General features: G+C 51.6%; 5 protein-coding genes across 5 annotated transcripts; 3 read left to right on the plus strand and 2 right to left on the minus strand.

Annotated features, from left to right (window-relative positions):
• Positions 1 to 378: 378 nt before the first annotated feature.
• On the plus strand, positions 379 to 2,132 carry N0V89_008118 (uncharacterized protein; the record flags this gene model as incomplete). Its single annotated transcript, XM_056216876.1, has 4 exons — positions 379 to 387; positions 715 to 1,762; positions 1,815 to 1,861; positions 2,043 to 2,132. The coding sequence occupies 4 exons, from the start codon at positions 379 to 381 to the stop codon at positions 2,130 to 2,132; spliced, it is 1,194 nt and encodes a 397-aa protein (XP_056068432.1).
• Positions 2,133 to 2,821: 689 nt separating this feature from the next.
• On the minus strand, positions 2,822 to 3,882 carry N0V89_008119 (uncharacterized protein; the record flags this gene model as incomplete). Its single annotated transcript, XM_056216877.1, has 2 exons — positions 2,822 to 3,524; positions 3,575 to 3,882. The coding sequence occupies 2 exons, from the start codon at positions 3,880 to 3,882 to the stop codon at positions 2,822 to 2,824; spliced, it is 1,011 nt and encodes a 336-aa protein (XP_056068433.1).
• A 587-nt stretch (positions 3,883 to 4,469) lies between these two features.
• N0V89_008120 (uncharacterized protein) lies at positions 4,470 to 6,071 on the minus strand (the record flags this gene model as incomplete). Its single annotated transcript, XM_056216878.1, has 2 exons — positions 4,470 to 5,425; positions 5,525 to 6,071. The coding sequence occupies 2 exons, from the start codon at positions 6,069 to 6,071 to the stop codon at positions 4,470 to 4,472; spliced, it is 1,503 nt and encodes a 500-aa protein (XP_056068434.1).
• Positions 6,072 to 7,141: 1,070 nt separating this feature from the next.
• N0V89_008121 (uncharacterized protein) lies at positions 7,142 to 8,765 on the plus strand (the record flags this gene model as incomplete). Its single annotated transcript, XM_056216879.1, has 2 exons — positions 7,142 to 7,326; positions 7,397 to 8,765. The coding sequence occupies 2 exons, from the start codon at positions 7,142 to 7,144 to the stop codon at positions 8,763 to 8,765; spliced, it is 1,554 nt and encodes a 517-aa protein (XP_056068435.1).
• Positions 8,766 to 11,854: 3,089 nt separating this feature from the next.
• On the plus strand, positions 11,855 to 14,676 carry N0V89_008122 (uncharacterized protein; the record flags this gene model as incomplete). Its single annotated transcript, XM_056216880.1, has 2 exons — positions 11,855 to 11,862; positions 12,195 to 14,676. The coding sequence occupies 2 exons, from the start codon at positions 11,855 to 11,857 to the stop codon at positions 14,674 to 14,676; spliced, it is 2,490 nt and encodes an 829-aa protein (XP_056068436.1).
• Between the last annotated feature and the right edge of the window lie 396 nt (positions 14,677 to 15,072).

Consider the following 15,072-nt stretch of genomic DNA (forward strand, 5'->3'; position numbering starts at 1 on the left):
AGTAGGGCCTAAGCTATGCAGCCATGCTTGCCTCGTGCGTTGACATGCGAAGGTCTCAGAGTCAAACTCTACCTAGTAGGCCAATTATTCTCTCTTTCCTCTCCATTCCATCTGCTATCATCCACTTTTCATCGTTCTGTCTGAAACACCGCTCAATGTTGCCTCTTGTTTGACTGTTTGATTACCAGACATCAACAATCATAGACAAACACTTGCTCCTCACCTACATGTATAGCTCAGGATCCCATCACATCTTCTTCATTAACTGGATTCATCATACCCCTTTTTCACAGTATATAACATTTTTTCCCGATCATACTTCCTGTTCATACGGTCTTTCAATTGACCGTGATGTTCTGCTTCAATTTTCACAAACGCATGTGGCAGGTGATGCAGTCGCGGGCATACACAATGCGCGCTTCTTCACCAACTCCAGGCAACTATCACTAGTGTTCTTTGTACAACAGCACAATGCCTGCCTGCTGCTGCACAATTTTCACGATAGCTACAATAGCTATTCACTATAAAGTTCACCACGCGCTAGGCTACCATAGCCAAACCAAACCCAAGCGGTACGACTCACAACTGGCTTGTGATTGATCAGCTCCCACTCGACCTTTCCGACCACGAGCATCCGTACCGAAATTCCTTTTGGCAGGTTACAACTACGAGAATATAGTTTACACCTCTCGGATCATGGCAACAAATCAACAGCCCATGACTTTGAGTCAGCTCGCACAGTTTCTGGCGAACGGTCTGGATTCGCGTGGTGGCCTAACGCAGCGGTCGCACGTCCAGGCTGCTGCCCACTTATTGAAGATGAAGCAAGCGCCATACATCATTCCTGAAATTGATTTTCAATTGAAGGATGCTTTGCTAGTTGGGGTGGACATGGAATGGCATGAATCCAACCCCCACATTGTCACTGAACTCGGCATCTCAGTGCTACGCTTGCCCCAGACTATGTTGGGCAAGCCGATTCACGCTCTGAATGACATGGAGGTCCACCATCTGAGGTTGAAGGAGAACGCCCACTGGGTGAACGGAGAGAAGTGCGAGGGCCATCCGGAGGATTTCCAGTTTGGCACCACGTGCTTCGTCGATGGTACTCAGGCGAAGCAAGCGTTGAGCGATACCTTTAAACGGTACGACACACGCGGCAACTTACGACCGATCATCCTGTTTGGTCACGCGGTAGGAAACGACATTGACACCCTCCGTGAGCAATTTGACTTCGACCTTGCGGCCTTAGGCGTCATCGTCTTGACTCTCGACACTCAAGTGATGGCTCGAGAAGTCGGCCTGAGCTCTGGCAATATGAGCCTCAAGAACATTCTCGGACAGTACAGCGTCCGAGAGAAGTACTTGCACAACGCCGGCAACGATATCGCCCAAACAATGGTCGCAGCATCTTTGCTTGCTGGAGAATCCGTCATCGGGCGAGGACGCTATCAGCCAGAGAACCAGGTTGACGTCGACAATCTGAAGGCCGTGCTGCGCAACCGGAGCATCCTCTACTGGGGGATCAGCGTGTTCTGCACCAACTGTGACAGCACGCAGCATTTCGTTGGCCAGTGCCCCAGGACCTATCTCTGCACCCGCTGCGCGAACAACCCGAGTTGGAAGCAGAACGCGAACACGCACCCAATCGAGAAGTGCATCCGACCGGCTTCTCCATGTAAAGCTTGCGCTAAATCGACCGATGCGACGCGTCAGAACGATGCCATGACGCACTACATCGTGGACTGTCCCTTCGAGAAAGGTAAGTCCGGTCTTTGGATTCCTCCTCAACAAAACACTAAATAGATCAATAGCACCTACCCTTTTTTTCGTGCCCCGTGCCTTCCTCCCTCTTGAAAAGGTAAGTAGCAGATTCCTCTCTTCTATGTTGGTGCGAGCACTGCTGATAAGTAGCATAAGTCACCCGCTACTACCGAGCAACCTCTCCTGAGCTGCTATCCTCTTTTCAGTAGCGGATGTTATTCAGAATGCTAGTGAAAACATGGCTTAGTATCTTAGCTTCTTATGATTGATTGACACAGTGTCTGCAAGAACAATTTAAAGAAATTGCAAAGCGAAGTTCCGATAATGAAAGTGGTTTGCGTGAAATGCTTGATGATAGTGATGAGTAGGACTTCAATATACGCTTATCGGTTCTTGTAGGGAAGGCAAGCAACCGTCTCGGTCAATAGGTCTTGCCCGTTGAAGAACAATTGATATAGATTCGACCGTCTAAAGCCCAGATCCTTCGGTTAGACCAAGGACTGGTGTTACTGTTGAAGTGTTTGTATGATATCCAATGTAGACTTTCCTCAATTTTACTGATGCATAGTCTGCTGATTCTCATTCGATTCCTTTTATTATCACAACAGCAAACGTGTGTTTACGTCGTTACAAAGCTAAGCGACGACCAGGACACAACTATGTCGATGAACGTGCAAGGCAAATGGAAAGCCAGCATCAGGATCCGTAAGTTTTATCTTCCGATCACTGAGCGAAGAAAGATGTTAAGTCTCGTTTCGTCGACACTGAGGTACATAATGGCAATAGGACAGACAATCTGACTGAAGCCCGTATAGGAAGTGACCAGTTGAGAGCTCATATCAAATTGCATCCCTAGCAGAGGGGCTAAAGAACGGTATTGTATCAGGGACCGATCTACGTGTGCAGGCCCTTTTCTATCCCTTTTAGGATATGCGCTCAGCTATTCTCCTACTACCACTTTTGTGTTCGAACCCGCGCAAAAGCTTTCGTGGCCACACTTATTCTTCCATTACGACCCGAGCATCATGCAATGAGCAGACTGTGGGGTATAGTTCCGTCAATAAAGTCGGCAGTTTCTGAGTTCCTCGGTATTTTTGACGCCTTGGCTCGGAATACGGTAGAGGCTGAAATCCGTGATGCGATCCACGACATTGAGCGAGTAATCACCACTAGGTCCCAAACGGAAGCAAAGAACAGCTGTACCTTCTGATTTCCACTCAAAGTAAACGGGACTGAGCCTCTCATTGGGCGACGAGAAAAACCCAGCGGCATGCGCAAAGTGAGTGATGTGAACAAGTCGCTCCTCGTCAAGGGAATGCGCGAACGGTGGTGACCCGTCGAGAAGGTTGCATGTGATGTCAACAGTGGCCCAGCAGAGAACCCCATATAGAGCAGCCGACTTGGGTGGCGCATGTAAAGTCATACCTCGAAGACCAAGAGCTTGACCGATTTGGTTCCAAGCTGAGAACAACTCAACGATCTGGGATGCGATTATGAGATCTTTGTCGAATATGAAATTCAGGTTGGGCGATGCGTGGATCCATTGAGAGATAAGGTGAAGGTCCAACGGTGACACGTGGTCCGAATTTTGAATGATCTCAACGGTGGTAGGGGCCCTCAGGAAGGGCATATTGTCGTCCAGACGTGGGACAAAAACATCCATGTATTTTTCTAGATCATTAATGGTAACGCAAACACGTCGCATCGGGCGCAGTACCGGAAGATATTCATCACGGATCTTGCGGCATACCTGGGTCAGTCTTGTCACGTAAGCATTGAGGCTCCCCACGATGGCTGAGAAGCAACTTACCCCCATGAAGAGTGCGAGAATCCATGTTCCAGCTGTTTGGGTTCTTTGCGGATATTAAGGCGGTCGCACATCTCCTTGATTATCTCCCGCAATCTATTGCGAATACCGACTGGGTTCTCGTTCGCGTCCGCAGCTAATATGTCGTAGATCCTATTGCGTAGCTCACCCGGCAGGTCCAGGAATGGAAAGATGTCGCGCTTTCGCTGAACTGGGCCGCCTTCTGGAACAGTCCGTATGCGCTTGGCAGGGCTATCGGAGGCGTCTTTGCTGTCACTCGCACCTTTGCGTTTGGTACTGGGGGGCGCCATGTTGGTGGTACCAGCAATAGAGGTCGGAGGGGGTTGCTGAGATGTGCCCATGGGTTGGGTGAGGGGTCGTAAAGCGAAAGTGGCGGAGGGGTCAAGTATCTTACGGTAGGCGCGATGCGCGGTGGGCACTCACCCGTGAACGCTAGCGCACTTGCTTTCGAGACCGCCCGGGCGGGCAAAAAGTGACGGGCGCGGGAGGATTTAGTGATGACTAACTCAGGCGCGATTGAGAGCGAACGCGTGTTGCTAGTCAGTTGGGTCACTCTATGTATGCCTAGGTGGCGATCGAACGCCTGCAGAAGCTGAATCCAGGTAAGCATCATTCCCTTGCCAAACAGCTCATTTCTAGACCCCAATGGCAACTCCGAACCACCAATGGTGAACAACTCCGCCATTCGTCCAACGACATGCATTGCCGGGAACATGTCTCATGGGAAAATGTAGAGGCACAGTTCACAACCACAAAGCTGAGACGGCGTCGCAAATCCAATATCACAAGGGTCTCTCTTTCAAGATCATCTGATATATATACTTAGAAGATATGCTCTACAGCCTCCTATACCACATCCATCTCAGAAAGTGGCGTCCTAAGCAAAGCTCGTGCTCACCGCCCAAGTAGCGTCGGCATTGAACGAGCTCGCCGCATCAAACGCGTGAACACCACCGTTACTCGCAATGTAACCCACATTTTCGTAGTGGCGGATGTACCGAGTAGGATAGCCCCAAGCCCGAATCGACTGCCCTGAACCGCCGAGCCCAGCAACGGAACAAAAGGTAGCATCTTCCTTGAACTGCTTCGAACCATCGTTCGCAACAAGTTGAAGAACGAAGTTGTTGTGACGGAGGTAGCTGCCAGCTGTGTCCTTTGACTCGAACGACCAGCATGCGCTGTTACCGAGACCCGTGCGAACGGTCCAGCTGGCTTGCTGTTTGAGGGCTGTGGCGCTTGATGAAGTGACGACCTGGGTGTTGACAGTGGCACCGGTGTGGGCTAGGTAGCGCGTGTCGTAGCCAGAGGTAGTGGCGCGAAGGGAGATGGATTGACCATTGGTGAAAGCTGTGCCGCTGTTTAAGGACGTGGTCGCATATTTGGCCGCTACGATGTTGGCTTGAACGGAGTTCTCGACATCATCGGAAGGATAGCCGCTGGTCATTACACCCTCGTAAAAGGTACCCTGAGCACTGACACTATTGTCACCACCTATGCCGAGAATGATGGCACCCTCCTTGGACATAGGATTGTAGCCAGAGGCGGTTGGGCGAGCACCACTGTAATAGGTCGATAGCGAGCCCGACGCAGCATTGCCACCTTTCAGTGCCCACTTGTTGGCGCCACCCTTGAGAACGGCAGTGAGGAAACGATATGTGACAGTTGGGTCAGCGGTGTTTTGCTTTGAACCTTGGCCGGAGAACAGGCCGTTCTCGAGGTCAGCCATGACCCAAGGGCCGCTTCCTGAACCGCTACCCCAGGCACTGTTATCGCCGAAGTAGAGAGCCTCCATGTGACCATTGCCTGTATCTAAACTATTTACTTCTGCGTTACCTAGACGCGCAGGTACGAAGTTAGCTAAGTCATAAAAGTGGAGATGTTACGAAGTGTTATGTCTAAGACAGATCGACTTCGTACCCGGGCATTGCGTACCATAGTCAAAACAGCAGCCCCCATTATAGTGAGTTCCGTCGAAGATGGCGTACATGCCTTCAGCGGCATCGCCTGTAGCGGAGCCGCTGACCTTGTTGTTGCGGTAGCCCGTGCCAGGTGAAATAAAGACGCCATAGGCCTTATTGCCGTTCAGTGTGACGGGTGCTCCAGTAGCACTGGCCAGATTGTCGTAGTGATTGGTTTCCGGACCATTGAAACCGCCCGGAGGAGCCTGAGTGAGATGGTTGCTTTTGCCAGACTGGTCGTAAATAATGGTGATAAGGCACGTCGTGGAGGCACAGAAGGTATCTTGGGCGGCAGCATTAGCAACGCCGCCGGCAGAAACAGGTGCAATGTTGGTTGTAGTGTTATCTGAACCACGCTTCACCTGGTACAGCGAGCCGGAAAAGGCACTGTAGAGCGCTCGAGTCGTCGAGTGTGCTGCAATGCAGGGGGTACCACCGGCTGAGTAAAGATCGCAAGGTCCGGCGGCCACGAGAGACCCGGTAGCCATGAGGCCTAAAGCGATAGATAGCCGTGAAGACATGATTGATTGCGCCTGGAGTACACGCACCGCCTCATGCTCGAGATTGTAGCCTTTTAAACTGTGCTGATTCACCTGTCTTCCATGTCGATACGAGTAGTCCTATGGTCCGTCCCCTTTCAAGGTTTCTGTTTTAATATATCAACATTGCAAACTTCCTCCAATGACTGGAATACACTTCGACGCGCCGCGGACCCCCGGGGTATCGAGCAGCCGAGAGGTGGAGAATGTTAACTTGATGTCGGTCTCAAGGCACCCAAAGCGGTGACCACGAGATAGACTATGGCGAAAAGCTTATTGGAATCAAGAGAATGCTAGTCGCAATAGGCATCGTGAATATTTGCACTACGCGTTCAGACTAGGAGTAATGCGGGGTCCCCGGATAATCTTGGAAAACGATCGGCCAAATGCCTGGTCGCGGCAATATGCCGGCATGGAGAGGGTCGAGATCGTAATGATTGGTGGACTGTCGTTGATAGTATTTCGCGACTTGGCCTGCAAAGGTATCGTCGCATGTATACTAGGGAGCCACATGTGAGAGGTTTAACCACGAGACCTTGTATTTGACCGAGGATTCTCCACCATGTTGAAAATAATGGACCCCGGTCCACGTTGATAACTTAACTGGAATTGAGTGGATCTCTTCGATGCTTGACTTGAACGTCGCCAGTGCTTCAGCACACGAACGGGCTCGAGGCTCGACGGTGAATGTCAGCGCAATGCCGAACAGCGAGAACGGACCTTTCAAAGGATGCGGTCTCGGAATCGCGATAGCAGCTCCATACTGATGCATTCGCGTTTTCGAATGAATAGTTGACCCCAAAAGTAAGTGTTAGATGCAGGTTGTGGGGAGTGGACGGTACCACCAAGCTTTTGCTAGATGCTCGTTGAAAGGTTCGCTAAAGCAGCGAGTCAGGGGTGCCGCTCGACTGCCGCTACCGCCCACGACTACGCCTTATTGGTACATGTCAGCACGGCACAGTCGCGATGCGTCTCTGTTCCCACCCCATCCCCAACATGTCGAGTCTTCCTGTAGCTGCAATCCTCTGCGCGATAGGGTATTGTTGGCAATCATGTCGACCTTGCGAATCCTCGTCGTTGGTGTGGCAATTGCATTCTTGAGCGCGGCCCTGCTTGAGCGATGGCTTCGCGCGCACCCCGATCCGCAAGCACCGCCTGTATTGTACCCCAGGATTCCCTTCATAGGGCACATCATTGGCCTCTTGACAGAGGGCGCGAACTATTATAAGATTACTAGGTGAGTCCTCAGAATCAACAAAGCCGTCAGGGGCGACCTTACTGTTTTGGAAGGAATTAACCATCTACAGTGCGCGCTGCAGACACCCCATCTATACGCTGCCCATGCTCTCCTCGCAAACCTACGTCGTCACCAGCCCCCACTTGGCCAATTACATTCAACGAGCATCTTCGACCCTCCTCTTCGAACCCATTATTCTCCCCGTAACGCAGCGCTTGGTTGGGTTTTCTAATGCGACGGTCGAAGCGTTCCGCGATTATGAGGCGAAGAAAGCAAAACAACCAAGCTTCATGGACCGCATGCACAACACCCTGTACAGCTTGATGGGTCCGGCAGAAATAAAGTATCAAGGCAGCATCGTCTTGGAACAGATAAGTCAGCGGCTCAATGCGCTGCCAGACTGCGATAGACCGTTGTTTGAGTGGTGTCGCGAACTGTTCGTGGAAGTTACCACGTACGCGTTTTACGGTCCAGAAAACCCTTTTGAGCTATACCCAGGCTTGGTGAAGGATTACTGGGTGTGGGAAGATGGATTGATTGGCGTGATGGCCTCTCCCCTGCCGCAAGTGACGGCCCGAAAGGCATATCTCGCTCGCGAGAAAGTAGCCAAGACCATGATCGAATACGTAGAGAAGGAGCGACATATAAAAGCCAGTCCGGTCATACAGGAACGCATCCGCATGCACAAAGCGCTCGGCGTCTCGCTTGAAGACCGCGGTCGATCAGAGTTTGGCATGCTGTTCGGCACGCTCGTAAACGGCAGCATTACGGTATTCTGGGTCCTGAACTACATCTTTTCGCGACCGCAGCTCATGGAAGAATTGCGTGCTGAGATCCAGAAGGGCGCCTTCTCTGTAGATCACTCGACGAACACGGCCAAGATCTCGTTCGAAGGCTTGCGGGATGGGTGCCCACTCTTGAATTCTGTCTTTCGGGAGACGCTCCGCCTCATCGCCCCAATGACCTCTGCTCGCTTTGTCACCGAGGACACAATCGTGGCGGATACGTACAAGCTGCGTGCCCAATCTGTAGTCCAGATCGCTGGAGGTGTTCTCCACAGCGACGAGGAAGTGTGGGGTCCCGATTCGCGAGAGTTCAACCCCCAACGCTTCATCTCCACGCCCAACGGCACTAAAACAAGCTCAACGGACGCAGAAAAGCGTAGTGTGCACCCAGCGGCATTTCGTGGCTTTGGCGGTGGTACTGTCTTCTGTCCTGGCCGACATTTTGCGCAAATCGAGATCTTGTCACTTGTCGCGGGCCTACTCATGGGATGGGATTTCGAAACTCCGAAAGGTAAAGAGTCGATCGAATGGGATCCGCCGAAGGATGAGAAGCGAATACCGATCGGGGTGATGAAGCCTCTAAGGGATGTGGTCGTATCCATGAAGAGACGTGAAGAGATGCGCGGCTTGAAATGGGCGCTACAAATGAGCTAAAGAGTTCTTACCTTGATCTACCGTATCGCAATCACAACCCTATCGATCAAGGAGTGTTCACATAAACGAGATACACCGGTTACTATACGCCTCGTCGGCCCCTTGCTTACTGTTCAAGGGTGACTTATCAGGGTGCCCTGCGGGCGCGCGCTTGTTTTGTGCGCATTGTTGTCGCCCTTGCCTGGCGACTCCGGTCGTTCGATGCATTATTGCACACCTAGATGGATTCGAACAAACAAGACCATGACTCAGGGGGAGGTCCAAATGGTGCCATTCTCGTCGCTCGCTACACACTTCTTGCGCTCGCAATGTTTGCCGTTTTGACCACATATATCATTTCTGACTAGGCCCAGGCCCAGATAGAGTCAGCCTCTCGGAGACCATCAGGAAACCTGCGGTCTTTCACGAGAAGACCAGCCTCCGCCTACAACTTGTCGTTAGCATACGATTTAGCTGTACTTTGTTGCCGCGGTCACCGATGCTCGGTATTTTCATATATGCATACAAGGCGGTATACTGTACCCACGATCGTGGCTGTCCAGCATCAATCGCATTATGCACCTCAACCGTACGACCCCAATTCGGGAATTCATGCACCCCGTACAGCTTCCGGGACCATTTGTCCTGTGCAACGTTTTCATCCTTTGATATAAGCATCAAGACGATCGCTTCGGAATGCTTGAATCGCTATTCAAAGTGCCGATGAACTCGAAATCTTCACTGACTAATCTTTGATTGGCTTGCAGCGGCTTGCGGGGGAATTGTCTCGCTTCTGTTTGGTTGCTAGGCTAAAAGCGCAGTCAAGTTCCGTTGATAGAAATGTTCGTAGACCTGAACGATGCGCCGCTAGCCAAGCGGCTGAACGCCACCAATAGCTTGTTGCTGAGCCAACTTCGATTTAGAACGTCGCACCGTTTCAGCTCATCGCTCGGTGGCGGAGTACCTCACAAGCAGGTAGCCACCACACTCGGGTCTCATCCAATAGACAAAGGCGCTTGTACATGATTCTCGCGAAGCTGGCGAAAGGCGCAGGTGTGTGATGCATTGTGCTTCAGCATGAGTAGTATTACCTGAGAATATGATAGGACAAAACCAAACATCAAGTAACAGAGAGACTTACTACATCAAGTACATTGCGCTGAGTTCTTTAAACCGTCGCACGGATCTACTCGAAGACATCAGAACGAGATATGGGCTCTAGTCTTCCCACCAAGCGAACAGCCGGACCTACAACACTAGCTCAACGCCTCGGCGAATTTACAGCTGGACCTTTCTAGTGAGTTCACTAGGGTCAAGATACCTATAACGCAGGTCCAAAGAGCTGGCCAATTCAGCCAGCCTCAAACGCCGGTTACGCGATGAATTTAGTCGTGGTACCAATGGTCTGTTTATGCTCGCGGGCATATTTGTGCTTCGTCCTCCACCCTTAAATAACCTTCCATCTATAACATCCCAGCTCCAACCGCAACACATCTTCTTCACCAGATCCCGATTCCATACAGACACGAACTTCTTTAACTCTGCCACCATGCAACACCTCATCCTTACTTTGGCCGCTGCCGCGTCCTACGTCTCTGCCCAGACGACAGAATATACGCCTGCTAGCAGCTCAGCATATGCTAGTCATTCTCCCATTGGAGCAATCGTACCCATCGGAGAGAAGTGCACACCTGGTGGCACCCCTTGCGCTCTCGGTGCAAACTGCTATGCCACCAACTCTGGACTGCAGACCATCTGCGGTAACTTCCAAGCATCATGCACGAGCGATCAACAGTGTGCCTTCAACAAATGCAACCAAGGCTTCTGCAACGGCGCACTACTATCATCCGCATCCTCATCTGCAACTGCACCACCAGCCACCAGCTCCTCCGCCTGCCCTGCGCCTGGTTCGACCGACAGCCAAGGGCGCTACAGCTGCAACCCAGCTCACCAATATCCATCAGGCGTACAATGCATAGTCGTGGACGGCTGCTACTTCCTGTCATCGACTCTCCCATCCTCCGCATCAAGCGCGCCAACGACTCTACCCACCGCCCCAGCTGGCACGCTTCCCCTCGGCGCCCAGTGCGATCCCTACGTCACCCCATCGCAATGTGCCGGCGGTGCACAATGCTGGGCTTCCAACTCGATGCTCATTGCAGCATGTGGAAACTTCAACGCCGAGTGTAGCAAAGATTCCGAGTGCGCTTTTAACACTTGCAACAACGGGCTTTGCAACGGTCTGAAGGCATCCGGTACTCTGAAAGCATCCGGTAGTTACAATGCCACTGCGACCGCTCATTCCACTGGCGGCTACGGTACTAGCACACCGACAAGTAGCTACCATGGTCCCAGTTTCACGGGTGCCGCGACTATGTCGCGTGCGAGCGAGGCGGGTGGACTTGTGGCTGTGCTGTTTGCGGCGGTCGCTTGGGTTCTGTGAATGACTTGGGACCTCTCCGTTAGTGCGAGCTGAGATAAAGCAAGGCGTAGTTATTGGAGAAGAGTGTGTGCGTTGGCAAAAGGACAGTGGCATAGAATATGGTCATGCGCGACACGAAGGGTAATGACCAGATTTACATAGTAATAATACATACGCAATTAATTGAATGATGAGTAGTTTCAGGACCAGGTGTAAATTCGTGTCGTCCTCCAACAAGAGGGCAGCTTCACTTGTTAGTCACGCTACTCGCAGGTGGTCCTTTCTTGCTCGCGCACCCATCCCGCCTTACAACTCTCCGCTTACCCCTTCCTCGTCGATTCACAGTTTCCTCTTCTCATCGCTATGGCCAAGATAGCCCCTCATCCAACATCTTGCAGATGCATGCAGTTCTAGAATGCGAACAATACGAGTACGTCGAAATACGACGAAGCGAAAGCTATCCTAGTCAACGTCGACGAATGAAGAGTAACGACACCTCAGATCGTGAGAATGCATTGACACTTTGAAATCCTACCTCGTCCATTGGGAAGCCGCGCTCGGTGGAAGATGATGCGGATTGATTAAAGATGCACCGAATCCCCACATTCCGAGCGCTAATGTCGTTTCTTCCCCACATTATGTGCGCGTCTGTCGCGGCTGTTGATGAAGTCTTCCTGTTGCTACCGTAATGGGCAAGTGATTTCGGTATCGCCTGGGGATCTCGCACGTTATGTAAAGAGAAACAAGGATGATGAGTCTGTACCTGCACTATTTTAACCTTCCCCGCGTTTCGGCAAACCCGACGGGACCTCTGGAAGACATCATAAAATGATGAAGAACCTAGATATAGGAAGCTCAGGTCTGAACAGGAGTCTAGAATCGTCCTGAGTGATTCGGTTAACAACACACCCGATAATGATGGGATTCAAGTCACTGGCAATTGCACCATGTTTATGGGCTACATGGACATACGCGCAAGTAGAGGTTACGAGGAAGCATTGAAACTCATGGCTAATTTTCGTGTATAGTTTCGTTGACTACGGCAATGTCTACCCAACCAGATATCTCAACAGCGATGCCACCGAAACAACGTCCGGGTCGTTGTACGACAACGGCACCTCAATAACTTTGTCGCCATCTAAGCCAGCCGTCACTCTCGATTATGGAACCGACGTCGCAGGCTTTCCGTTCTTCGTCGCGACTAACAATGGCGCTGCTGCACAGATCGAAGTGAGGTATTCGGAGTCTTTGGTGGCACTCTCGCATGAAAATGCTGACGGTCCTTGGACTTTCTCGAACGGTCTATCTGGCACATTCCGGGTCGAGACGTTCGAGGTCACTGAGTCCGGGTATCTGGAGAGTTTCTTCGTACAAGGCGGGCAAAGATGGCAGTCTATTCGCTTGCTCGGCAATGAATCTATCACGATTGAACGTATTGGGTTCAGAGCGACAAGTGAGCATACAGCCATAGACAGGCTTCCAGGTTACTTGAAAACCAGCCATGACACGTACAACAAGGTCTTCGGCCTTGGAGGGCGCGTGGTGCAAGTTGCGTGCGTCGATGCTGGCAACGCACCATCCACTTGGGAACTCACTAATGAAGGGGCGCTGGTTCGAGGCCAAGCAAGCGCGCAGTCTGCAAAAGGCGTTCTCCTAAATCCTGCGAACTACACTTTGGAGTTCTCCACAAAAGTCGTCAGAGGCGGAGTAGGATGGAGGATCGCCAGCGCTTCTCAACCTTTGGGGCCCTACTTCGTCCTAACCTCCAATTACCCTGAAGACACCACATTCAAAAACACGAACAGAACACTCCTACCACCCAATACCCTGATCTTCAACAGCGGTTGGAGTATAGTCAACCAAACGAGTCTATTAACGCCAGCGAATCAGCAGTTTCCTCTGAACATCTCACTTGAGGAGGGAAAATGGTACCGCATCAGCACATCCATCGAGGAAGACGGATACCGTGTGCGACTGGACGGAGAAGAACTCGCTCTCGTACCCCTTCCTCCACCGAACACAAGCCCCACTTTTGGCTCAAGATCTGTTTATGCAGGCTCTTGGGGCTTTGGTGGCTACCAAGATCAAGTCGCCGTCTACACTAACGTTTCTGTAACATCCAGCAATGGAACGCAAATCTACCAAAACAACTTAACTTCGAATGACACTCTTGTTGAGTATGGTGTCGCACCCCTCGACCATTCCGTCTGTCTCGACGGCGCAAAACGCGATCGCCTTGTATGGACTGGCGATTTCTATCATACAGTCCGCGTGGTAGCGCAGACTACGGCGCGATGGGATTATATACTGGGTAGCATCGACAAGGTTCTGGGCTACCAAGTCAGTTCCGGTCCATATACTGGCTTCGTACAAATTAGCCCCGCGCTTGGAACTCGACCCGAATATTTAGAAGCGTATCAGGTCCCTAAAGGCTTGATTGACTACCAAGACCTCTTCCTGGCCGGCATTGCGGAGTACTTCCGATATACCGGTGATACGGACGCACTGAAAGCACGATGGAGTAAGATCAAGAAACTTGCAGAAGCGAAACTCGCTTTCGTCGACCCTTTTTCTGGCCTCGTGGCCGCTAGCGCGGAGGTAACGACTGGGTATAGCTTTCTTGGTCCTCCCAACGGAAGTGCAGTCTCAGGACTGTTTGCGTTCACACTGCGCCGACTGGTGCCTCTTGCAGTTGCCTTGAACGACATAGAAACTGCTGAAACCTTCAATTCGACTGCTTCCAAATTGACCCAAGCGATCAACGAACGTCTCTGGAATCCAGATCTGGGAACTTACTCCTTGAGTTTGGATTCACCCGGGAACTTCTCACTCACTGGCATTGCGTGGGCGATTCTCTCTGGTGCGGCGAATAGTACCCAGATAGCCTCATCACTCGCAAAGCTCGAAGACCTCCGTTTTGGCCCTGGCTATAGGACATCCTCTGCGGAAGCCGAATCTCCTAACTACCAACTGGCACCAAACCCGTCTGGCTTCCTTCTTGAAGCCTTGTTCCAATCGTACCTCAAACATGGCAGCGACAGCGCGTCAGCTGCATCGCACCTCCTCGGTGGCCTCTGGGGTAGCATGGTAAACAATGACTCATACTACTCCGGTGCAAGCTGGGAGTACGTGAAGCCTGATGGTTCGCCTGGTCTTGACTTGTACACGAGTTTGGCGCACCCGTGGGGTGCAGCTCCGTCTTATGTGTTGCCTGAGTACTTATTGGGTGTGCGTCCAATCGCGCCTGGCTACAAGACTTTTGTGATCAATCCAGCTGTTGGCTTCCTTGATCTGAGAGAAGCGAGCGGTAGGGTACCTACTCCCTTCGGCGCGATCAAGGCGGGATGGACTGCGAATGCAACGCATGCTGTTATTGATGTTACTGTTCCAGATGGCACGGAGGGTGTGCTACGGGTGCCACCGAAATGGAGGATCGATGAATCGAACAGCTCGACTGGTGGATTGGAGCTTTTGCCAGGACAAAGCCAGATTGTATTGTGTCTAGCTTGAGGTATCTTCTGTGTGAACCTATAGCATTCATCTACCGCCATGTGTGTAGTAATTGCCATCGTGCAAGAAATGAAGAAATCATGGGGATGAAGAGAGAGTATACGCTGAGCCGCTCACATGTCTGTACAACAACCTCAAACAGCATCCTTGGTCAGGTAGCCATTCTCAGGTCGCTAAGTGTAATCCATGCTTCGCAATTGCCACGCGTACTGGATTCCCAATAATCGCAAGGGAGCGCGTAGCTCTTCTGCCTCTCACCTGATCTCTCGGTCAAACATGGGCGAATGCCCAGTAGCAATCGGGCTGCTCAAAGTCCAGCAGCGACAACCACACTCCATCTCGCAAACGCAATGCTTGGCATCGCCGAACTGGTTCGTCTTGAGCCTAGAAGTTTGA

This window comes from Didymosphaeria variabile (genome assembly GCF_027946475.1).
Source record: "Didymosphaeria variabile strain IMI 356815 chromosome Unknown scaffold_6, whole genome shotgun sequence".
NCBI lineage: Eukaryota > Fungi > Ascomycota > Dothideomycetes > Pleosporales > Didymosphaeriaceae > Didymosphaeria > Didymosphaeria variabile.